Raw genomic sequence first — 18,479 nt, 5'->3', positions numbered from 1 at the left:
AACGTTAGTAACTATGAAAAACATGTCACCTTGTAGAGACAGACTTACGCTTGCCGTTCTTAACTTAAGGGAAAGAGGAAGTTTACAGTCATTGAAGAAAAAGTGGTGGGACGAGCGATCAGAATGCGGAGATGATGCCACTGTCATGGTAAGCCACATAAGATTTTAGATAAGACAATATTTAATGTAAACAAAAAAGTTCATACAAAATTTTCCAAAGAGGCATGAATGTCATTAACGATTAAAAGCACTTAACTTCACAAGGAATGTGAAAATTATGAATTCTCCGGGAAACCATACTAAAACATAGGAATAACAACAACAAAAATATTTTTGAGGAATTTTTTTTTACAAATATTGGATTTCAATAGTTTCCATAGCAACGAAGCTCATTTAACATGGATTATAGTCTATAAATGTAATAAAACTACTTAAAATTTCTTGAAATGTATGTCAGAGTTCAAAATGATTGTAAACGAAAGAAACGCTGTGTTGAGATATATTTTTTCGATACAATACTATAAGCTCCTCATATAAAAAGCATTGAACGTATTTGTGGTCCTCGATACTGATATATACATAAAGCTTGGAATTGTTATCTATACGTTTACATATGTGGTTAATATAACTCGATTAGTAATGTGTGAAGTGATGCACTTAAGCATTTTACTAATCATCTGTTTAAAATGATCAATACCTTTGTCTAATTGTTCCTTAAGAATAGATAGATGTTTGCTCAGTGTTGAATGCTTTGAATACCGTACGGTGAAATATAATAATAACTGCTTACATCTACGTAAACATACCACATCTTCTACGTTTTATATATCAGTTTAAATCAATTTTTAAGAATTATTTTCGAAAAAGTCATCCCTACTTCAAATATTTATTGCTATGCCAATGAGGCTAAATTATATTATTGTATATTTCGTAATCGGATTTTTCTGCTATTCTCCATTCATGTCTTTGTCGTTTCGAACGTTTAACAACTCCGCTTTAGTTTGGAACAATATACATATATTTATATTTACATTGGTACAAGTGGATTATCGGATTTATCCAATCGAGATAGTTAAATTATCGATTTTAAGGTCCGAGCCTCGAGCCTCGGAGAGAACTTTAAAATTCGATCATTTAACTATCTCGATTGGATAAATCCGATAATCCACGAGTAACTAACTATGCATGAGTTTGTTTCTTTAATGATTATCAAATAGATTTTCATTTTTGATAAACAAAAATTCCAATCCAAGTGCCTTCTACTTTTTCGGATTCCTGCGTCTTACAAATATAAAGATGACCAATCTCTCTAACACATTGTTTGCACATTTCGATTGATCCAGAGAGCTGATAAAGGATGTGACCTTTTAGCTTAGCCAATCATCTACTGAGATCATCGGCAACCACACGTTGATTAAATGTTTTAAACAATGGGTCCAGAAAGGGTTGATTATACAAAAGAGTAGAGAAGTACATGTACATGTGTATTTATTATATACGTTTAATTTTTTTTTAAAGTTGAGCTTGTAGATGTCTTTTGGAGTGACACGCTGTATTTAATCGATCAAAATCACTTATTTCATGCAATAATAGTCATTGCAATAATAATAAATAATGTTAAAATAACAACAATTTTTTTTTGTTTTATTGAGGATGGCAGCAATGCTGAGTTGAAATTGAATAATGTTGCTGGAATTTTCTACATTTTAATTGGTGGATTATGTTTGTCAGTAATCATTGCTGGATTCGAATTCTTATACAGGTCAATAGCTGAATCTAGAAAATCTCAGGTATTTAGAAAAAATATAGAACTTTAATCAGTTGTTAAAGCAAAATGTTTTAAACATTTCCTATCAACAACAAAAATAATTTGCATTTATCATCATAAAACACTAGAATAGGGAATGGAAACGGGGCTTGTGTCAAAGAGACAATAATTTGACCAAAGAGCTGAAAAACAGCCTGAGGCTACCAATGGGTCTTCAACGCAGCGAACAAATACCAAAACTTGGGGCGGGTTTCAGCTGACCCCTAATCATTTTATACGTTTTATTTTAGTTGTAGCCTAGATTGAGGATGTATCATATTAACATGCACAAAACATGTTTATTATAGTACCTGTTCAATGTGGTCAGTAACTGATAATGGTAATTGTTCTTGACAAGTGGTCATTACTGTTGCTTTCTTGCCAGTGAACCAGCGTGTTGCCACACAAACTTGTTTTCATGTAAATAGTTGCAATTTATATTAAAGATGCTACGTAGAAACTCGACAATACCGACACTAAATTTCCATTTTAAATCTAATTCTAAAATAGTGAGTGAAAATTTAGAGTTATATATTATTTAAGTCTTATATTTCTTTCCCATTTCTGTTTATGTTTTATGATTGTTGGAATGTGTTAGATTAACATGATGAGACCTTAAAAAAAGATGTGGAAGATACCACAAGGACGACCAAAACTCTTAAGTGGAAGAAAAACTGATAACGCAATGACAATCAACGTAAAACGACGAAAAGTCGAAAAGTCGAACAAAACACAGAAAACCGAATGTCATTTAGAAATCAACATATTAAGATCCTCAACAAAAAACACCTATCTATGCCATGTATAAAGATCTCAATCGCCTAAAGCCCAAATGAGCTGTGGAGTAACATTGACTTAAAAAGACTCGCCTTCAACTCTTTATACTTATATCAACCTAAAACATCAAGATAAAAAAAATGAAGCCAACAAGATTGCTGATAGAGAGGCTCAATATCATGACTTTTGTGTAGATGTTGATTTAGTTTATTTGTGATCGAAACACTCTATCTTTCTAATCTCGGTTGTACATATAAAGCACTTAACTCCCTACTAACGGTATAATGGAGTGTCCTTATTTAGTCTATCCATAAACTGTAATTGAGTACGATAAAAGAATAATTGTTTATCAGCATGCTTGAGGTAATTGCTTATATTGTCTTTGTTTCTTTTGATATATGACAGAAAACTTTTGGTACAATCGTTAGGCAAAAAGCTCGCCTTTCCTTCAGAGGATCTATAGATTCAGTCAATCCGGAGGCTTCAACTCCATTAAAAAGTTCCGGATCATTTGGAACAGTAAGTAGGCCTTTTCCATCGTGTTTTATTTGATCTCTATTTTATGCTGTATCCTTGAACAAAAGGATATTATTAAGTTAGAAAGTTGAGATATCTGTATCAAGTTTAAGATTTTAATGGGATTGTATGCCAATGTTCTGATATTGACGTTTGACTTAACTTAATCCCCAATAATAAACGGAGATGCATCTGCTGACTGATTAACATTGTCATTATAACTAGAAATAACACAAACGTCGAATAAACAAACAAAACTAATTTTGACACTCTTGTTCAGTGTCAAATTCAATTCAACATTTCAGTAATGATAGAATTGATACCCGTTAAGTATAAATTGACACCAGACTCACGAAACATGACATTTATAACGGGTTGATGTTTATCAAATTTGATTTTTTAACTTTGTAGCTTCAGCTACTTTTTATATAGAGACAAGTCACACCGTAATGACAATTCTTTCATTCGGCGTTCAAGAATCTAATGCATTCTGGGTAATATTTCAAAAAGTGTACACCAAAACGTTGTGATTGGTTAATAGCGTTCACAACAATGAAAATTCAAACAATGGCATAACGATAATTGCAGTTTGATGTACGTACAATGAAATTAACTATATTTCTTCTAACTTCTAAAATGGCGACTTTGTTTTCAATTATGAACATTTTTTTTAATTAATTGGTTATACACCTTATCGCTATTTGTCCGCCACTACTGGACATCACACAGGTTCCCGTAAAATTTTGACGTCATAATACAAAATATCTGACGCCACAATGGAAAAGTGATTGTTGTATGACGTCAATAGTTCAAGCGGGAAAGATTCCCGGGTCAGCCGGGAATAGCGATAAGGTGTATTAATGTAAATAGAAGATAAAGTGGTATGATTGCGGATGAAAAAATTATCCACCAAGGTTTGAATGAAGTGGATTTTAGCAATTATAGGCAACTATATGGCCTTCAACAATGAGAAAACTCCATACCATATAGTAGGCTATAAAAGACAACGACATGAAAAATGTGAAACAATACAATAGAGAAAACTAACGGCCTAATTTATAAGAAAACAATGTACGAAACACAAATATGACGGACATAACCCAACGACAACCACAGAACTACATGCCGCTGTCTGCATTTAAACATGGATATCTATATGCCAAGTGTTGTGTAGGATCGTTATTTTTTGTATTTAGAATCACGTTTAGTAAGTTCTCACCAACTCAACCCAAATGACGTGCGTACAATAAAGTAGCATTAACAGAAAACTATGCCTCCAAATGTAGGTCTATATTGCTAAAAATAGAAGAAAACGTCACCTCATTGTTTATGTGATTTTGAAAGTGTTTGCAGATAAAAACGCACATACTGTTTAAGAACGTACATGTAAACTACTTTAGTGCACACCGCTCGTTGTGGAAGAGACTGTTTAGATTTTGTTATCTGGTCTTGAGTGTATAGAGTGGTGTGTTGAAAATTGGTATTTGCTGCTTCTTCACTAATAGTGCGCCATTGAGGAGTTAGGTCAAAGATCGGTATGTAGTCAAAACATTGTGACGGGAGAGGATGAAATGTCTTCAGGCCGAGTGTTAACTTGTTTACTAAGGTTACTACAGAAAGAATGTCTACTACATGTTTTGATCTTTTCCCCGATATTGACATAGATGGATGATTTCAAACTAGAATCCATGACAAACGTGATGAATTCAATTTCCATTTGTCAACTTCCCATTTATAAGCAGTAACATACCGTCTGCTCAATCGTATGGCGATTACCTATCTCAATTATTACTATATGCTCGTAAATGATCACACTATACAGACTTCCTAACAGCAGTGTGGTCCTTATACAAAAACTGTTGCTACAGAGTTATAAGGAAGAACGACTGAAGTCAACACGATGTAACTTTTACGGTCACCATCACGAATTGGTTCACCGATACGATATGTCGATGTCTTAACTCTATTGCGACAAATTTTTGTAGTCTTATATTTTTAGTTACCAGTATAATCGTCTGATCTGTGGCTTATTCTCTATTATGACATGTTGACTGAGTGAATTCGTATGGCGGGTGTTGCATGACGACGCACCTGGTCTCTCTCCTGTTTGAAGTTCTAGCAATTCCCACAGTTTCCATTTGTTACCTTCGCTTGTCTCTTCCTAATCAATTTACGAGATTTGAACAACTACTGCCGCCTTTATTTACCAGAAAAATGAAAACCTGCTCAAGGTATCGGTCTAGTACAAAACAGGGTTAATATTCATACCCCATTAACATGTGCTCGTCCTGATATGCATGCACATTTGCAACTTAAAAACCAATATCATCATCAATATATCTTAATTTAAATAAAAAGTTAAATAACAAAAATACCGAACTCCAAGGAAAATTCAAAACGGAAAGTCCCTTATCAAATGGCAAAATCAAAAGCTCAAACACATAAAACGAACTAGTTTCTTTGCAGTTCATAGAGTACACTGTCAGTTATGATATATCCTCTCTTTTATTAGTTCATTTGACCCAAAGCGCCAGTGTTATCTATTGCCATCACCTAGCGTCCGCCGTCTTTCATCATTCGTCGTCGTCCATTTACTTTTATAAAGAGCATCTCCTCTGAAACTACAGGGCCAAATTTAACCAAACTTGGCCACAATCACTAATCCGGTATTTGTTTTACGGCCGACAACCATAGCTGTAATGGCTAAAAATAGAACATAAGGACAAAATGCAAATTCTGTCGATTGTCTTGAAAACGGCAATAATCTGACAGAAGTAAAACAGTTCAGAATAATGTGATATATACGTACTTCAAGTCTGTTTACATCAAATTTGTCAGACGACATCTTATAAGTTATTGCCCTTAAAAGACGAATTTATCAATTGTTTTCAATTTTTGCCTATTTTATCGAAAATTATAAAACATAGACAGAAACTTTAAAATGCAAAAATGATCGAAATCATAAGTAGACATCGTATTGCAGTAATTGCCCTTTAATGATTTTTTTCCAATTTTTTGCATTTTTGCCTATCATCTTGAAAACTATAAAACAAAGATAGAAACTTTAAAATGCAAAACTTATCAGCAAAAATAAGTTTCACAAATGAGTTAAATGACCGAAATCGTTAGTCCAGGACATTTGAAGTTATTACAATTAAATGATGATTTTAGCCTATTATCTGGAAAACTATAACTGATAGTAGAAGCTTTAAATAGCAAAAATTACCAGCAAGCCAAGATCTACAAATAATTCAAATGGCCAAAATCTTAAGTCGTCTCGTTATTGGAGTTGTTGCTCTTCAAAGATAATTGTTATCATTTTTAGTCTATAATCTTGAAAACTATATCAGATAAATAGACAATAAAAAAGGGAAAATGGTCAGCAGGATAAGATCTAGAAGTATGTCAACATGAATGAAATAGCTATTAAGAGTTATTCCCAGTTAATGATTATTTTTATATAGAATGGCCATTGTTGGAGATGAAGGTGAGCGACAAGGATCTTTAGAGACTCTTGTTTCAATCAAAGTTAGATTTTTTAAGTATGCATTTGTGAAGGTAAGAAAAAAGGTCTTTGGCTTTAAAACAACTGAAAAAGTATGATAATGTCATCGCTTTTAATGTTAAACATGGTAACTTACTGAACGACATATAAATTTAAGTAACACTTTTAGTGAAATATCTCTTTGTCGTTGATATTTCTTTACTTTCATATAATACTGGTAGTATTTGGTTTTTGAATCTCAAACTTGTCAAAGGAAAATAGAAAATCTTCAAAAAACAAATCATGAAGGAAAATTCTTTGCGTTCTTCGAATCTGAATTTTAAAAATTAAATGTATGCACAATGTCAAAAAAAAAAAACAACGTGAGATTTTTTTGTGTGTAACGTTTGTCCTGCGATCATAATGCTCAATTCAAAATCATATCCGTCATGTATTTAAGGAAACATTTCACTTTTTAGTACCATCAATTAGATCATTTATTTTCATTGCAGTACAAATATAATGGACCATCACAGTTACCTGGTTTTGACCCTTATGTTGACACAAACACTCATACAGAAGTATGACGTCCAACCAAACGACTACTGTTGACCTCTCCATGGTGGTATAAATATTGCTTGTGATACATTTTACATCTGTACAGTTTAATGACATTCATAACATCGACGTTTGCACGTGGTTTTGTATTTTGTTAACTGTTTATTATGTATAAATTGATTAAAATTTTTATATATATTTGACGTATAGATGAGGTGGTGATCATTTTATTTACGTCAATAATAGACACTCTGTCTTCCAGTATTTGTCGAGTTCAAAGGTAAATTGTATTTGTTACAAATTCAAAAAAATCCATTTACAAATAAAATTAGGATAAATCATATTAAGACAGTTCTTTTGATGAGTTTGGTTTTCCCTTATTTTTATAAGAATTACTATTTGTTTATGTATATATAGACATATGGATATCATATACAAAAAGCACGGACTTTTGAAGTAGATTAAATACGACACTGATGATGCTTTGTATATCTTTTACTTTTCTTACAAACTGAAAATATATATTTTGTTTTGTGCTTGTTTTGACATTGACAAGGATATTGGAACGACTTGAGTCACATTGCTGATATAAACTAAAAATATATGCCGTTTAATTTTTCACACATATTCCGTCTTCATAAAACAAATGTTTTTTTTTATACATTATATTTGTTTATTTCTAGAGTGGTATTGTAGTTGTGTGTACATTGTTGTTATCATTCAATTATTGATCCAGTCATTATCATAATCATCATAAAAATGTACTCACGTATCACTCGTATCAATTCTAACAACTCAGTGCTGGTACAGTATGATTTAACTTATACACAAAAATTAATTACATTTATTTATCACATAACTTTCAGCCTTAGAAACTAAAGGCAAAGTAATCGTTCTCTTGGTTGAATCATGTTGAAATTATTATAAAAGAAAAATGTATTCTGATTTTTAACAAATGAATGATACTCAAACACAATATTTTGTATAGAAAAGAAACAAAATTCTTGAAAAAGATTTGCCATTCTAGTATTACTTGTGGTATGCATTGAGAGAGATTTTTTTTATATACAAACCTTATTCATAGCCATAACGTTTTTTCTGTGATAGCCTATTTTATATGCGTGCATCGAACTACATACAAGGTATCATAATTGTGCAAATGTGTTTGTATCTAAATATGGTGTGGCATTGATGCACAATGAATTAAGGCTTAAACTGTTTCACACTAACATTTATCTTAATATATGTATTAAGTGTACATAACTTATTTGAAAAGTGTTCGTCATTTGTCAATGTCATATATGTATGTTTAATTTTATCGTACCATAAAACTATGTTTATGATGTCAGAATAAAATATTATGCACCCGGATTACTACTGTAGTATATATAAAATTGAGAATAGAAATGGGGAAAATGTCAAAGAGACAACAACCCGACCAAAGAGCAGACAACAGCCGAAGACCACCAATGGGTCTTCAACGCAGCGAGAAAATCCCGCACCCGGAGGTGGTCCTCAGCTGGCCCCTAAATAAAATTGTGTACTAGTTCAGTGAAAATGGACGTCATACTAAACTATGTGTTTTTCTTGTTCACATAAAAGTTGGGCGTATATAACCAAACAAATTTAGGTTGCACTTTGCACTTGTAAATACAGCTGTTTCACAAACCAAGCCTCTTTTGCAGAGATATCTAATATTCATAGATATTTAGTTTTGTTTACCTACTGGTTCCCAGATATGATCTTTATGTTTCATCTCGTAGAGACATAACTTGGGAATGTTTCCAGTTTAAATACACATGAATAGCGGCCAAATTGAAATGTTGTGGAAGACCCAAAGTGAAGAGAGGGGTAGTACAGAATTTTAGTAAAAGTTTAAACTCTGAGAAGTTCGAGGCATATAAATGTTGAAAATATGCCGCACAGCCCTATATTTTGACCTTTGAAAAAAAAGTAGTGCATATGAGCTTTCCATTCTAGGATATAATTTTTCACGAAACTTCCTAGTAAAAGTGGTACAGTTTTGGCCGTAAAAGGAGTTTCCATGGTAAATTGCATTTTCTATATTTACAGAATTGCAACCTACATTGAGTGAAAAAGAGAACATGTAGAATTTCAAAAATCTTGATTATCTTCTTAATGAAATTAACTCAAATATAAAGTTTTATAGATATTTCATGAAGATTGAGAAAATCCTGGGCCTTCACTATGATGACTCAGCATGAATTCACAGTTTACAATATGCATAGTTTACCTAAAGCCCTGTACGCAAAGTAAATCAGTATATATGCACATTTGTAGTTTAAATTGTAAGGCAGTGCTTATATTTACTCTTCGCAGTCATTGAAACTCATAGATCATTGATTAATATTGTTGTTGGAGTGTTTTTGTCATGTCGAAAACCCAAAAGTAAGCCGTAACACCTGAATGTGCTTTCTTGTGACCGCGGCATAAAAAAATACAAGCTAGAGATACGAAAATACCTCAACAAAACTAACAATAGTGTGTTCTATCCTAAAAATGTACTAAATATTCCATATTCACAGAAACTACAGAATTAGTTTGCAAATGTGATGCCCCAGGTGCAAAAAACAGAGAAAAATCCCCCTAGCCCCTTAGTCGTAAAACAGATAATTTTAGCCTGTAAAGGCTATGGTTTTATTATTATAAAGGTCTTTTGTATAGAAAACAATAACTGTGTTTTAAATTAATGCAAAAACAGATTCCATCACTTAGTTCTATAAAACTTTCAGTGAATTCATATATCAGACTGGTAAATTCATACTTACAATTTTTAGAAATATTGCTTTGTTTAAGCACTTCTAGTCATATATTAGCCAAATTATGTTAGGTATATAGTAAGAGATAATATAATTGTGACAAGATTTCTTAACTGACCATTTAAGGCAGAAATTGTGAACGTTTATAGATAAATAGGCATACAGTAAGATGTGGACTGGAGACAGAGGCAGGATTGGATACTTTATATAATCTTGAATGTTGTAATGATAAACTACTAAACTTTACATTTATAGTATTCTGAAATGTTTTCAATTTGTTATCAGAATAGTTTCATACAGGTTCTAGGCATTTCATGTCAGAAAACATGCACATAGGGTAAGCTGACATTAATTAAAGTCTTGTTTTCAAATTCTTTAAAAATTGAAACAGGGGGAGGGGGTATCAAATGTACTATAAAAGAAAAAAGAGCATATGCAGTGATTTCTTTTAGACTATGATTCTGATAAATAACTATTGTTGTTAGAAAAAGTGTTTTTCAAGATTTTTCTATTTATAAATGTTAGTATAGGTTGCACTTTGTAAATACAGCTGTTTCACAAACCAAGCCTCTTTTCGGGAGATATATAATATTCATAGATATTTAGTTTTGTTTACCTACTGGTTCCCAGATATGATCTTTATGTTTCATCTCGTAGAGATATAACTTGGGAATGTTACCAGTTTAAATACACATGAATAGCGGCCAAATTGAAATCTGTGGAAGACCCAAAGTGAAGAGAGGGGTAGTACAGAATTTTAGTATAAGTTTAAACTCTGAGAAGTTCGAGGCATATAAATGTTGAAAATATGCCGCACAACCCTATATTTTGACCTTTGAAACAAATAGTAGTGCATATGAGCTTTCCATTCTAGGATATATTTTTTTACGAAATTTCCTTGTAAAAGTGGTACAGTTTTGGCCGTAAAAGGAGTTTCCATGGTAAATTGCATTGTCTATATTTACAGAATTGCAACCTTCAGATATGCATGCTGAAAATGGCATTTGGACCCCCTAATGTCTAATCCTAACTTCCTTTACGACTGTTTTCTTTTAATAATATAAAAAAAACTTTGAAAAAATTGTGTTATTAAATTTGATATTGAGTGTGCTAGCTGACAAACTGCTCAAAAATAGCTTCCATGTCAGTGTACTAAATCACCGTTAGAGAGAACGTAGTAAAATCAAAATTGGCTGTATAAAACTAAATTTTAATTCAAATGTTAATCGTCATTCTAGATCTCATATAAATATCCCCAATGTATAAAAAAAAACAATAATTCCAAAAAAAAACAGATTGAAATCAGATGCTACGAAAGGATATGAAGCTCCATATTTCGTACTAATGGGGTTGCACATGATCATAAGTCAATTTCGATAATGTCATGAACGAGGACGACTGAGACGAAATTTAGAATATGACTAGTAGAGCATATCTTTGTACATCTAGATGTGTGCAACATATTTTCCGAAATTGTAAACCACATCTACAGAGCGGTTGTTTAATTATTTAAACTGATTAAACTATTAAAAATAGTTGGTAAAGGAGCTAGGTTGGAAGTAATAATCTTAGTATATGCCAGCAATGAATTCCATGTGCAACATTTGCTGAAAAGTTATAACATAAATATTTAATGAAAAAAACACTTTATAAACACTTGATAAATTTGGTGAGCCTGAAGCGCTTTTCTGGATTTACAATCATCTGGAACGTTGAAACTCCAAAAGTTGAAAGTGAATGATATAGTTACCTGAATAAAAATTTACATGATTAAATATCATTTTGACATTTAACGTTAAATATCATTTTGACATTAAACGTTCACAATAAACAGCTAGCTATCAAACCAGGTTTAAGCCAAGTCAGGGATATGAAAGTTGTTTTCCATTCGTTTTATGTATTTGAGCTTTTGATTTTGCCATTTGATAAAGGACTTTCCGTTTTGAATTTTCCTTGGAGTTCGGTATTTTTGTTATTTTACTTTTTACTTTACACTGAATTCACATTAGTTGTCGTTATATCCTTCATTCAAAGTTGAATTTTATAGCTAAATTGAACATACATTTCAATTTCACCTGAGGAAAATGATATCACTTAAGTTATCGTTATGTGTAGAGTTCTCACCTGACTAAATACCAAAATAAAGTTTACTAATTAAACATATCTTAGTGTATGTTGTGTTAAACTTTATTTCAAGTAGAATTTGATAGATAAAATGTCACCTAAAAGTTAAATGTTCTATAAAAGAAAAGACACTACACAGCGGACAAAAAGTAAAAAGATAATAGTAGCTTTTTCTATTCTTTAGTACCCCAATACACTATTATAAGCGTGTTGTCTATGTAATATCTTGGTAGACAACGGAATATGATGTAAATGTATCGAACATCTTAGACCGTGTTCACATTGAGCTAAACTAGGTGTGGTGTAAGTGTACTCTAGACCATACTTTGACCTATAATGGTTTACTTTTATAAATTTTGACTTGGATGGAGAGTTGTTTCATTGGCACTCATACCACATCTTCTTATATATATCTGCACTTGAATCAAACTCAATTACGTTCAAATAGTTATAAAACAATGTTTACATGTAGTTCAAATCAGGTTTTGACTACATGCAGTCAATATACAATGTAGGCCTTGTGTGGGTTAAGTGTTCATAAAACAAGATATTAAGAACGTGGATTTTATTGTGAATATATAAGGAAGTTACATATATTGAAAAAATATGATTATAACCATCATATGAATTAGGTTGTTTTCCAATTTATAAAACAAAAACTCAAAAATTGCTCCCTTAAAACATGATTAAATTTAATAGCCTTAGTGGACCATTTGATTTTCAGTGTGAAGGAGATGTTTTTATGATTGAATATTCATTTTACACCGGTTGATAGTACGGTTTCTGTATTTAGCGCGAAAATTATTTTCACTTTTTGTACACAACTTTTTTTGCAAATTCCTGTATTTTGTAGACCAAAATTTTTATTTTCATTCTGTCGTGGACAAAGTTATTTTTACAGTTAGTACAAGTCTAGAGTATTCATTTTCAAAATCACCCCATGTGTGACTGGGAATAGAAATATGGTCACTTAGATCTTTTGATCGGCCGAAAAACTCCTTATCAAAGTCCGTTTGGCTGTGCGAGATGTACAAGTACTCAGCCACGGCCATCTTCATCTCGGACGGCCTCTATTACAGGACCTACCTATTGTATTTATAGTCAATATGTTCTCGGCCTAAACATGCATGAAATATTTGCCACTGGACGGTAATCAATCAACAATCAATCATTTTTAAAATCCTTTTTTTTGCCTTCAAGTTCTCCAAATCAATAGAACGTTTTTCTTAAGGTACCGACCATTCATCTTCGTGGGACAAACCAATTTTGTTTTATTACTTTAATAAAAAAGAAACACAATTCTTTTTTTCAATAACATACAGGAAACTCCATGTTGAATCCCCCCCGCCCTTCATTTTCAAGAAATCAAATAATTTTTCTCACTTCCCTCCTAGAACAAATACATTTTTTCTTAAAAAAAACTTGATTTTGATAATTAATTGCCCCCCCCCCCCCCCCCGCCCTAATAAAAAGAAAAATAATGAAAAAATATAGATTTTTAATTCACTGCATGTAAATTAGGTGTACATGTTGAACAGTTTTCATGTACAGGTAATTTCAACCGATGTACAGATGAGAACAAATTTAATGTGAAACCAGTGTTTGAAATGAGGTTATCATAGGCGGAAGACTTCTATAAGTATCATGAGGTAGGTTTCTTTACATTGATTTGGCAATACACATTTATTGTAATTTTAATTGAGATGAATGAGGGAACAAATTTTTACTTTATTCTCAACTACGTCTAATGTCATAAGATAGCTGATTATTTCATACTATTCATACGTTTCGAAAAAAAGTATGTCTTCTATGAAATTAATGAGATAATTAGCTATTTCCGGTTTATAATTGATACTTCCTATATGTTAAATGATAGTTTTAAAGTTCGTACCTCTTATTCCGAAAATATGACTTATAGATACCTTGCCATTGTATTAAGAAAAATCCCCTCTGTTTTTTGACGGGGCACGTGCTACTTAGTCTTTAATTTTCTGTGTTATGTTAAGTTTATTGTTGTTTGTCTTTTGGTCGTTTTTCGTTTTGTTGCGATAACAATGTCTGTACGTTTTCGACAAATCAGTTTGAATATTCCTTTTAGTATATTTCGCTTCTCTTATATCCCATTCAAGTTGATAATAGGTAATTGTCTAAGCTCTCTACGATTCTACGTACTTATAAATCGCCGGCTTTCAAATGTCAAGGTTTAAGCGTTTCTGATGAAGATAAAACAGCAAAAAACTTCTGACGAATTATAAAGTTTTATTTTCATTTATCTTACCCATACACCGATATTAAGAAAAGGTGCTGAAGTAAAGTAGAAAACAAACTACATATCACAAAAAGGACACGAAACCTTTTAAATTGCCTTTAACTCTGTATCAGTTGATTCAGCAGATATAACTGTTACTACAAAAAAAACTCAAAATTTTTAAAATTTTCATAAAAATAGTTATACTCTAGTTTTATTAATGTATTTCTTTGTTTATATTGGCCGATAAGAAGTTTGATAAGTGTAAATGTGTCGAATTAGATATGAGCGTATGTTAGTTGAAAATATGTGTGCTAACAATAAACAAGAGTTTCGTCGTTAATTGGTAGTATAACGTTGTCTGTATTTATTTCAAACATAATTTATTTCATTTTGTTGATTTATCTATAAACGTTATTGTTTTGTTACGTTATGTACGTTAGCACAAACGTGTGTAACCTCAGAACACAAGTTACAGTTGTTGCGTTATAAAATAATTTGTTTGGAATACAAAGATAGCACAGATGTATACATTATATCCAAACCATACTTAAATTCATGTTTAAGGATGATCACCCCGTAGGAAAATAACTATATTTCAAAATATACAAATTAAATGTTGGAAGCGACGGGAAAAGCTAGAACTTCTGTAATTGATAGGATTATCACACTTAGTTTCCGCTGCAACTATATAGCCTGATCCGAAAGTATGGCGGATGCCAAATGTGGAGCAGGATATGCTTACCCTTCCGGTGCACCTGAGATCACTTCCAGATTTGTTGGAGTTCGTATTGCTCAGTCTTAAGTGTTCTGTGTTGTGTTTTGTGTATTATTGATTGTCTTTTCTTTTTTAGCCATGGCGTTGTCAGTTTGTTTTCGGTTTATGAGTTTTGAATGTCCTATTGGTATCTTTCGCCTCTGATTTACCGGACACATGATGAATGTCATAGTGCCATTTAAACGATGTTTGGAATATTTTGGTAGGAATATAAAAGTGAGTACGAACTAACTATTTACTGAAATTCGCATTGAACGTTTAAGTAAATGGTAGTTGTCCTTCACGTTTTTTTTCCTGTTAGAAGAAAGATTTTTAAAAGTACCAGTTACATATGAATAACTTAAAGTCTTGTTAAACTATTACCTCAGTATTATCTATTAAGAGAATAATGTGACATCAAGTTGGGGTTTAATTCCAAATATGCAAAACTTGTACTGATCATATCTTAATGTAATAACCCCCCCCCCCCCTCCCAAAAAAAAAATCACTTCATTATATAATGATTAATGTATACCGGTTTCTGACTTCCCCTCTGTGACGGTAGGGTCAAAAGCGGCGATAAACGATTATTAATGTTACATATGACCATATTTCTTGTAGATTGGAAGATAATAGATATAAAGTATAATGGACATATTCATTTACCAACAACTTATGTTTAGCTCACAGACGTGAGCAAGTCTCGTCACTATGAGCCAACCTCCAAATCTACATGTATTTAAATGAGTTCGAAATAGATGTTCTAATAACATATTGGATATACATATACATAGACATAAGATATAAAGCTATAAAGACAAACTTTGGTGGATGGTTGTCTCATTGGCAATTATGCCACATCTCCTTTATTTTTATATAGAAGGATTGCGAGTTCAAATATATATTGAAGAACTGCACATAAACCAACTTCCTAGCTTACAAATTTGACAAAAACCAGAATATGTTAAAAGTAAAATAACAAAAAATCAGAACTCCAAGGAAAATTCAAAACGGAAAATTCCTTGTCAAATGGCAAAGTAAAATGCTCAAACATGTCAAACAAATGGAAAACAACTGTCATATTCATGACTTGGTACAGGCATTTCCTTATGTAGAAAATGGTGGATTAAACCTAGTTTTAAAGCTAGCTAAACTTCTTACTTGAATGACAGTTGCATAGAACTCCATTATATTGACAACAATGTGCCAACAGTCAAAAATTGGGGTACAGCCGTCAAAAATTGGGTTATAATCTTAATCACTATAAAACAAACAACTATATCAACAAAGAAAATATAATGTTTTGTTTAACCCTCATGATAACCACGATCAAGCTTACCATTTTCCGATTAATTATGATACCATTTATTTCTTAAACTAATACTGAGGTTTTAAAATCGTTTTTCAGAATTTAACATGTTTGGTGTCCTACTAATTTACTGCTGATAGCGACCTTTTCAATCACTGGACTATTCTAAATCCCAAAAGACGCTCTGATTGTACGCATCTCTCTAATAATTATTGCGATTTTAATTTCCTTTTTAACATCCTTTCTATGTGAAGATTAATTTTGAAATCATTTAACATTAGATGCAATTTCAATGACCGAATGATTAACTTTACGCTTTGACTATACAGAAACGTTAATTAATAGATATAAATATTGAATTAATCAGATTTTCATTATGTACATTATAAAAATTCGTGATCCTGAACAAATACTTCATACTTTAAAGAACATGTTTAACCTGATATCATGTAATAGTTGCAACTTTCTCACGCAAACTTACATGTATTTTACTAAACAGTTATTGCATTCTTATGATATCAAATGATACTTTTAAAAATTTATTTCATTTAAATAGAAGTTCATTACACATGTTACATAACATCAATTATTCACTGTTCCATTCTAAAGTACATTTGCAAAAGCAATCATCTTCACAGAGTATAAAAATGTGTAATTTATCAATTTTGTTTACAAAGTTAATAAGAAATTGTCAAACATAATTTTTTTTCAAATTCTTATAAAAGTACCGGACACATTAATATTATATTATTGATGTAAACCTTTAAAGACTCATTTTTATTTGTTTTTGTAAATTCTTCCCACAAAAGCTTTATTTTAGGTATAGATAATAGAGAAAAAAAATCATAGACGAAAAGAAAGGTTTTCTGGATTAACCTTCCCAAAGAACGCTCGAATATAAACATGTGAAATCCAATGGTGTTTAAAAACCTATAACGTTATGTGCTAGATGGCATAAAGGGTACAAAAGAATGACAAATTCCTCTAAAAACAACTTTGCCCGATGGAGTTCGAATCTTATTTTCTATGTTAATTCTAAATTTACTAACAGGAAATTTTAGAAAAGGTTTTAAAACAAGTCAGAACCAACGCACTGACTACTGAGCTGATGATATCAGAGGGGATTTAAAGTCAACCAGCAGTATTATCGAACCAGTGCTAGTTAGTGTAGTAGCTATCTATAAATTCTATACGTCCGAAGCTCTTTTCTAGATTATTCTTATCCAGGAACGCTCAAACATAACAGTCAAGGATGTAAATGTACCTGCTTACCTTAGGAGCTAAATTATCAAGAGGGATCTAAATGAATGGCCATATTCCGCTTAAATCAACTTTGCCTGATAAAGTTGGAAGTTTAGTTTCTAATCAATATATTTCTTAATTTGTTAATGAGAAATGTTCGGTAAAAAATGGTAATCATCCATTTAAGTACCGAAAAACTGGTTACTTAGATGATGATGCCATCAGAACTAACAATTCACCAGCAGTGATATTGACCAGTGCTTGGAAATTAAAATTACACTTTATAAATTCAAGGTGTCCGAAGTGCTTTGTTTATTAAATTTCATTATGAATCCGCGTCAACATGTCTGCGATTACATTGTAACTATGCAAAGAAGGGGCTCATTTTTTGTGTGCATTTTAATGACTTTTGAATAAAGTTATCTTCAGAACATCTTTTTAGATCTGTTCGGATTCTTTTCAGATGCTCAAAGTTGTTTGGCTTCACAACATTTGATCTTAACTTTCCGTTTTTAATTTTCCTTGGAGTTCGGTATTTTTGTTTGTTTTTTTTTCTTTTTCCTTCATTTTTAGCTGGAATTTTAGACTCTTCGTATGACCTGAAATAAAGATGTTATATGATTGCCAACGAGTTCACTACCAGTTTTATCGTTTTGTGTTGCTCAATCTTACGTTTTCTGTGTAGTGTTTTGTGTAATAATTTGTAGACTTTGTTTTTCTTTTGGAAGGACATACGTTGTAATTATGTCAGTCTTTCCTCGATTTCCTCATTGCCGCTTTCATAGTTAGTAGTCCAGAACCACATGCCGTTTGTAACGAGAAAAAAAAATCATACGTCAACTGCCAGTGGACTGTAATTCCCTGTGAATATCACCCG

The 18,479-nt window shown here is 31.8% G+C and overlaps 1 protein-coding gene across 1 annotated transcript in view; it reads left to right on the top strand.

Moving 5' to 3' along the window:
• LOC127715510 (glutamate receptor-like) overlaps positions 1-8,511 on the top strand; it is a 43,980-nt gene extending 35,469 nt beyond the window's left edge. The window contains exons 14-17 of the mRNA XM_052221567.1: positions 37-148; positions 1,653-1,790; positions 2,990-3,103; positions 7,097-8,511. Of these exons, the coding sequence (XP_052077527.1) occupies positions 37-148; positions 1,653-1,790; positions 2,990-3,103; positions 7,097-7,171 (439 nt within the window). The 3' untranslated portion in view covers positions 7,172-8,511. The remainder of the gene's footprint in view (positions 1-36; positions 149-1,652; positions 1,791-2,989; positions 3,104-7,096) is intronic.
• Positions 8,512-18,479: the final 9,968 nt, after the last annotated feature.

Source organism: Mytilus californianus, unplaced genomic scaffold (genome assembly GCF_021869535.1).
Source record: "Mytilus californianus isolate M0D057914Y unplaced genomic scaffold, xbMytCali1.0.p SCAF_9, whole genome shotgun sequence".
Taxonomy (NCBI): Eukaryota; Metazoa; Mollusca; class Bivalvia; order Mytilida; family Mytilidae; genus Mytilus; species Mytilus californianus.
This window is presented reverse-complemented; position numbering and strand designations above follow the sequence as displayed.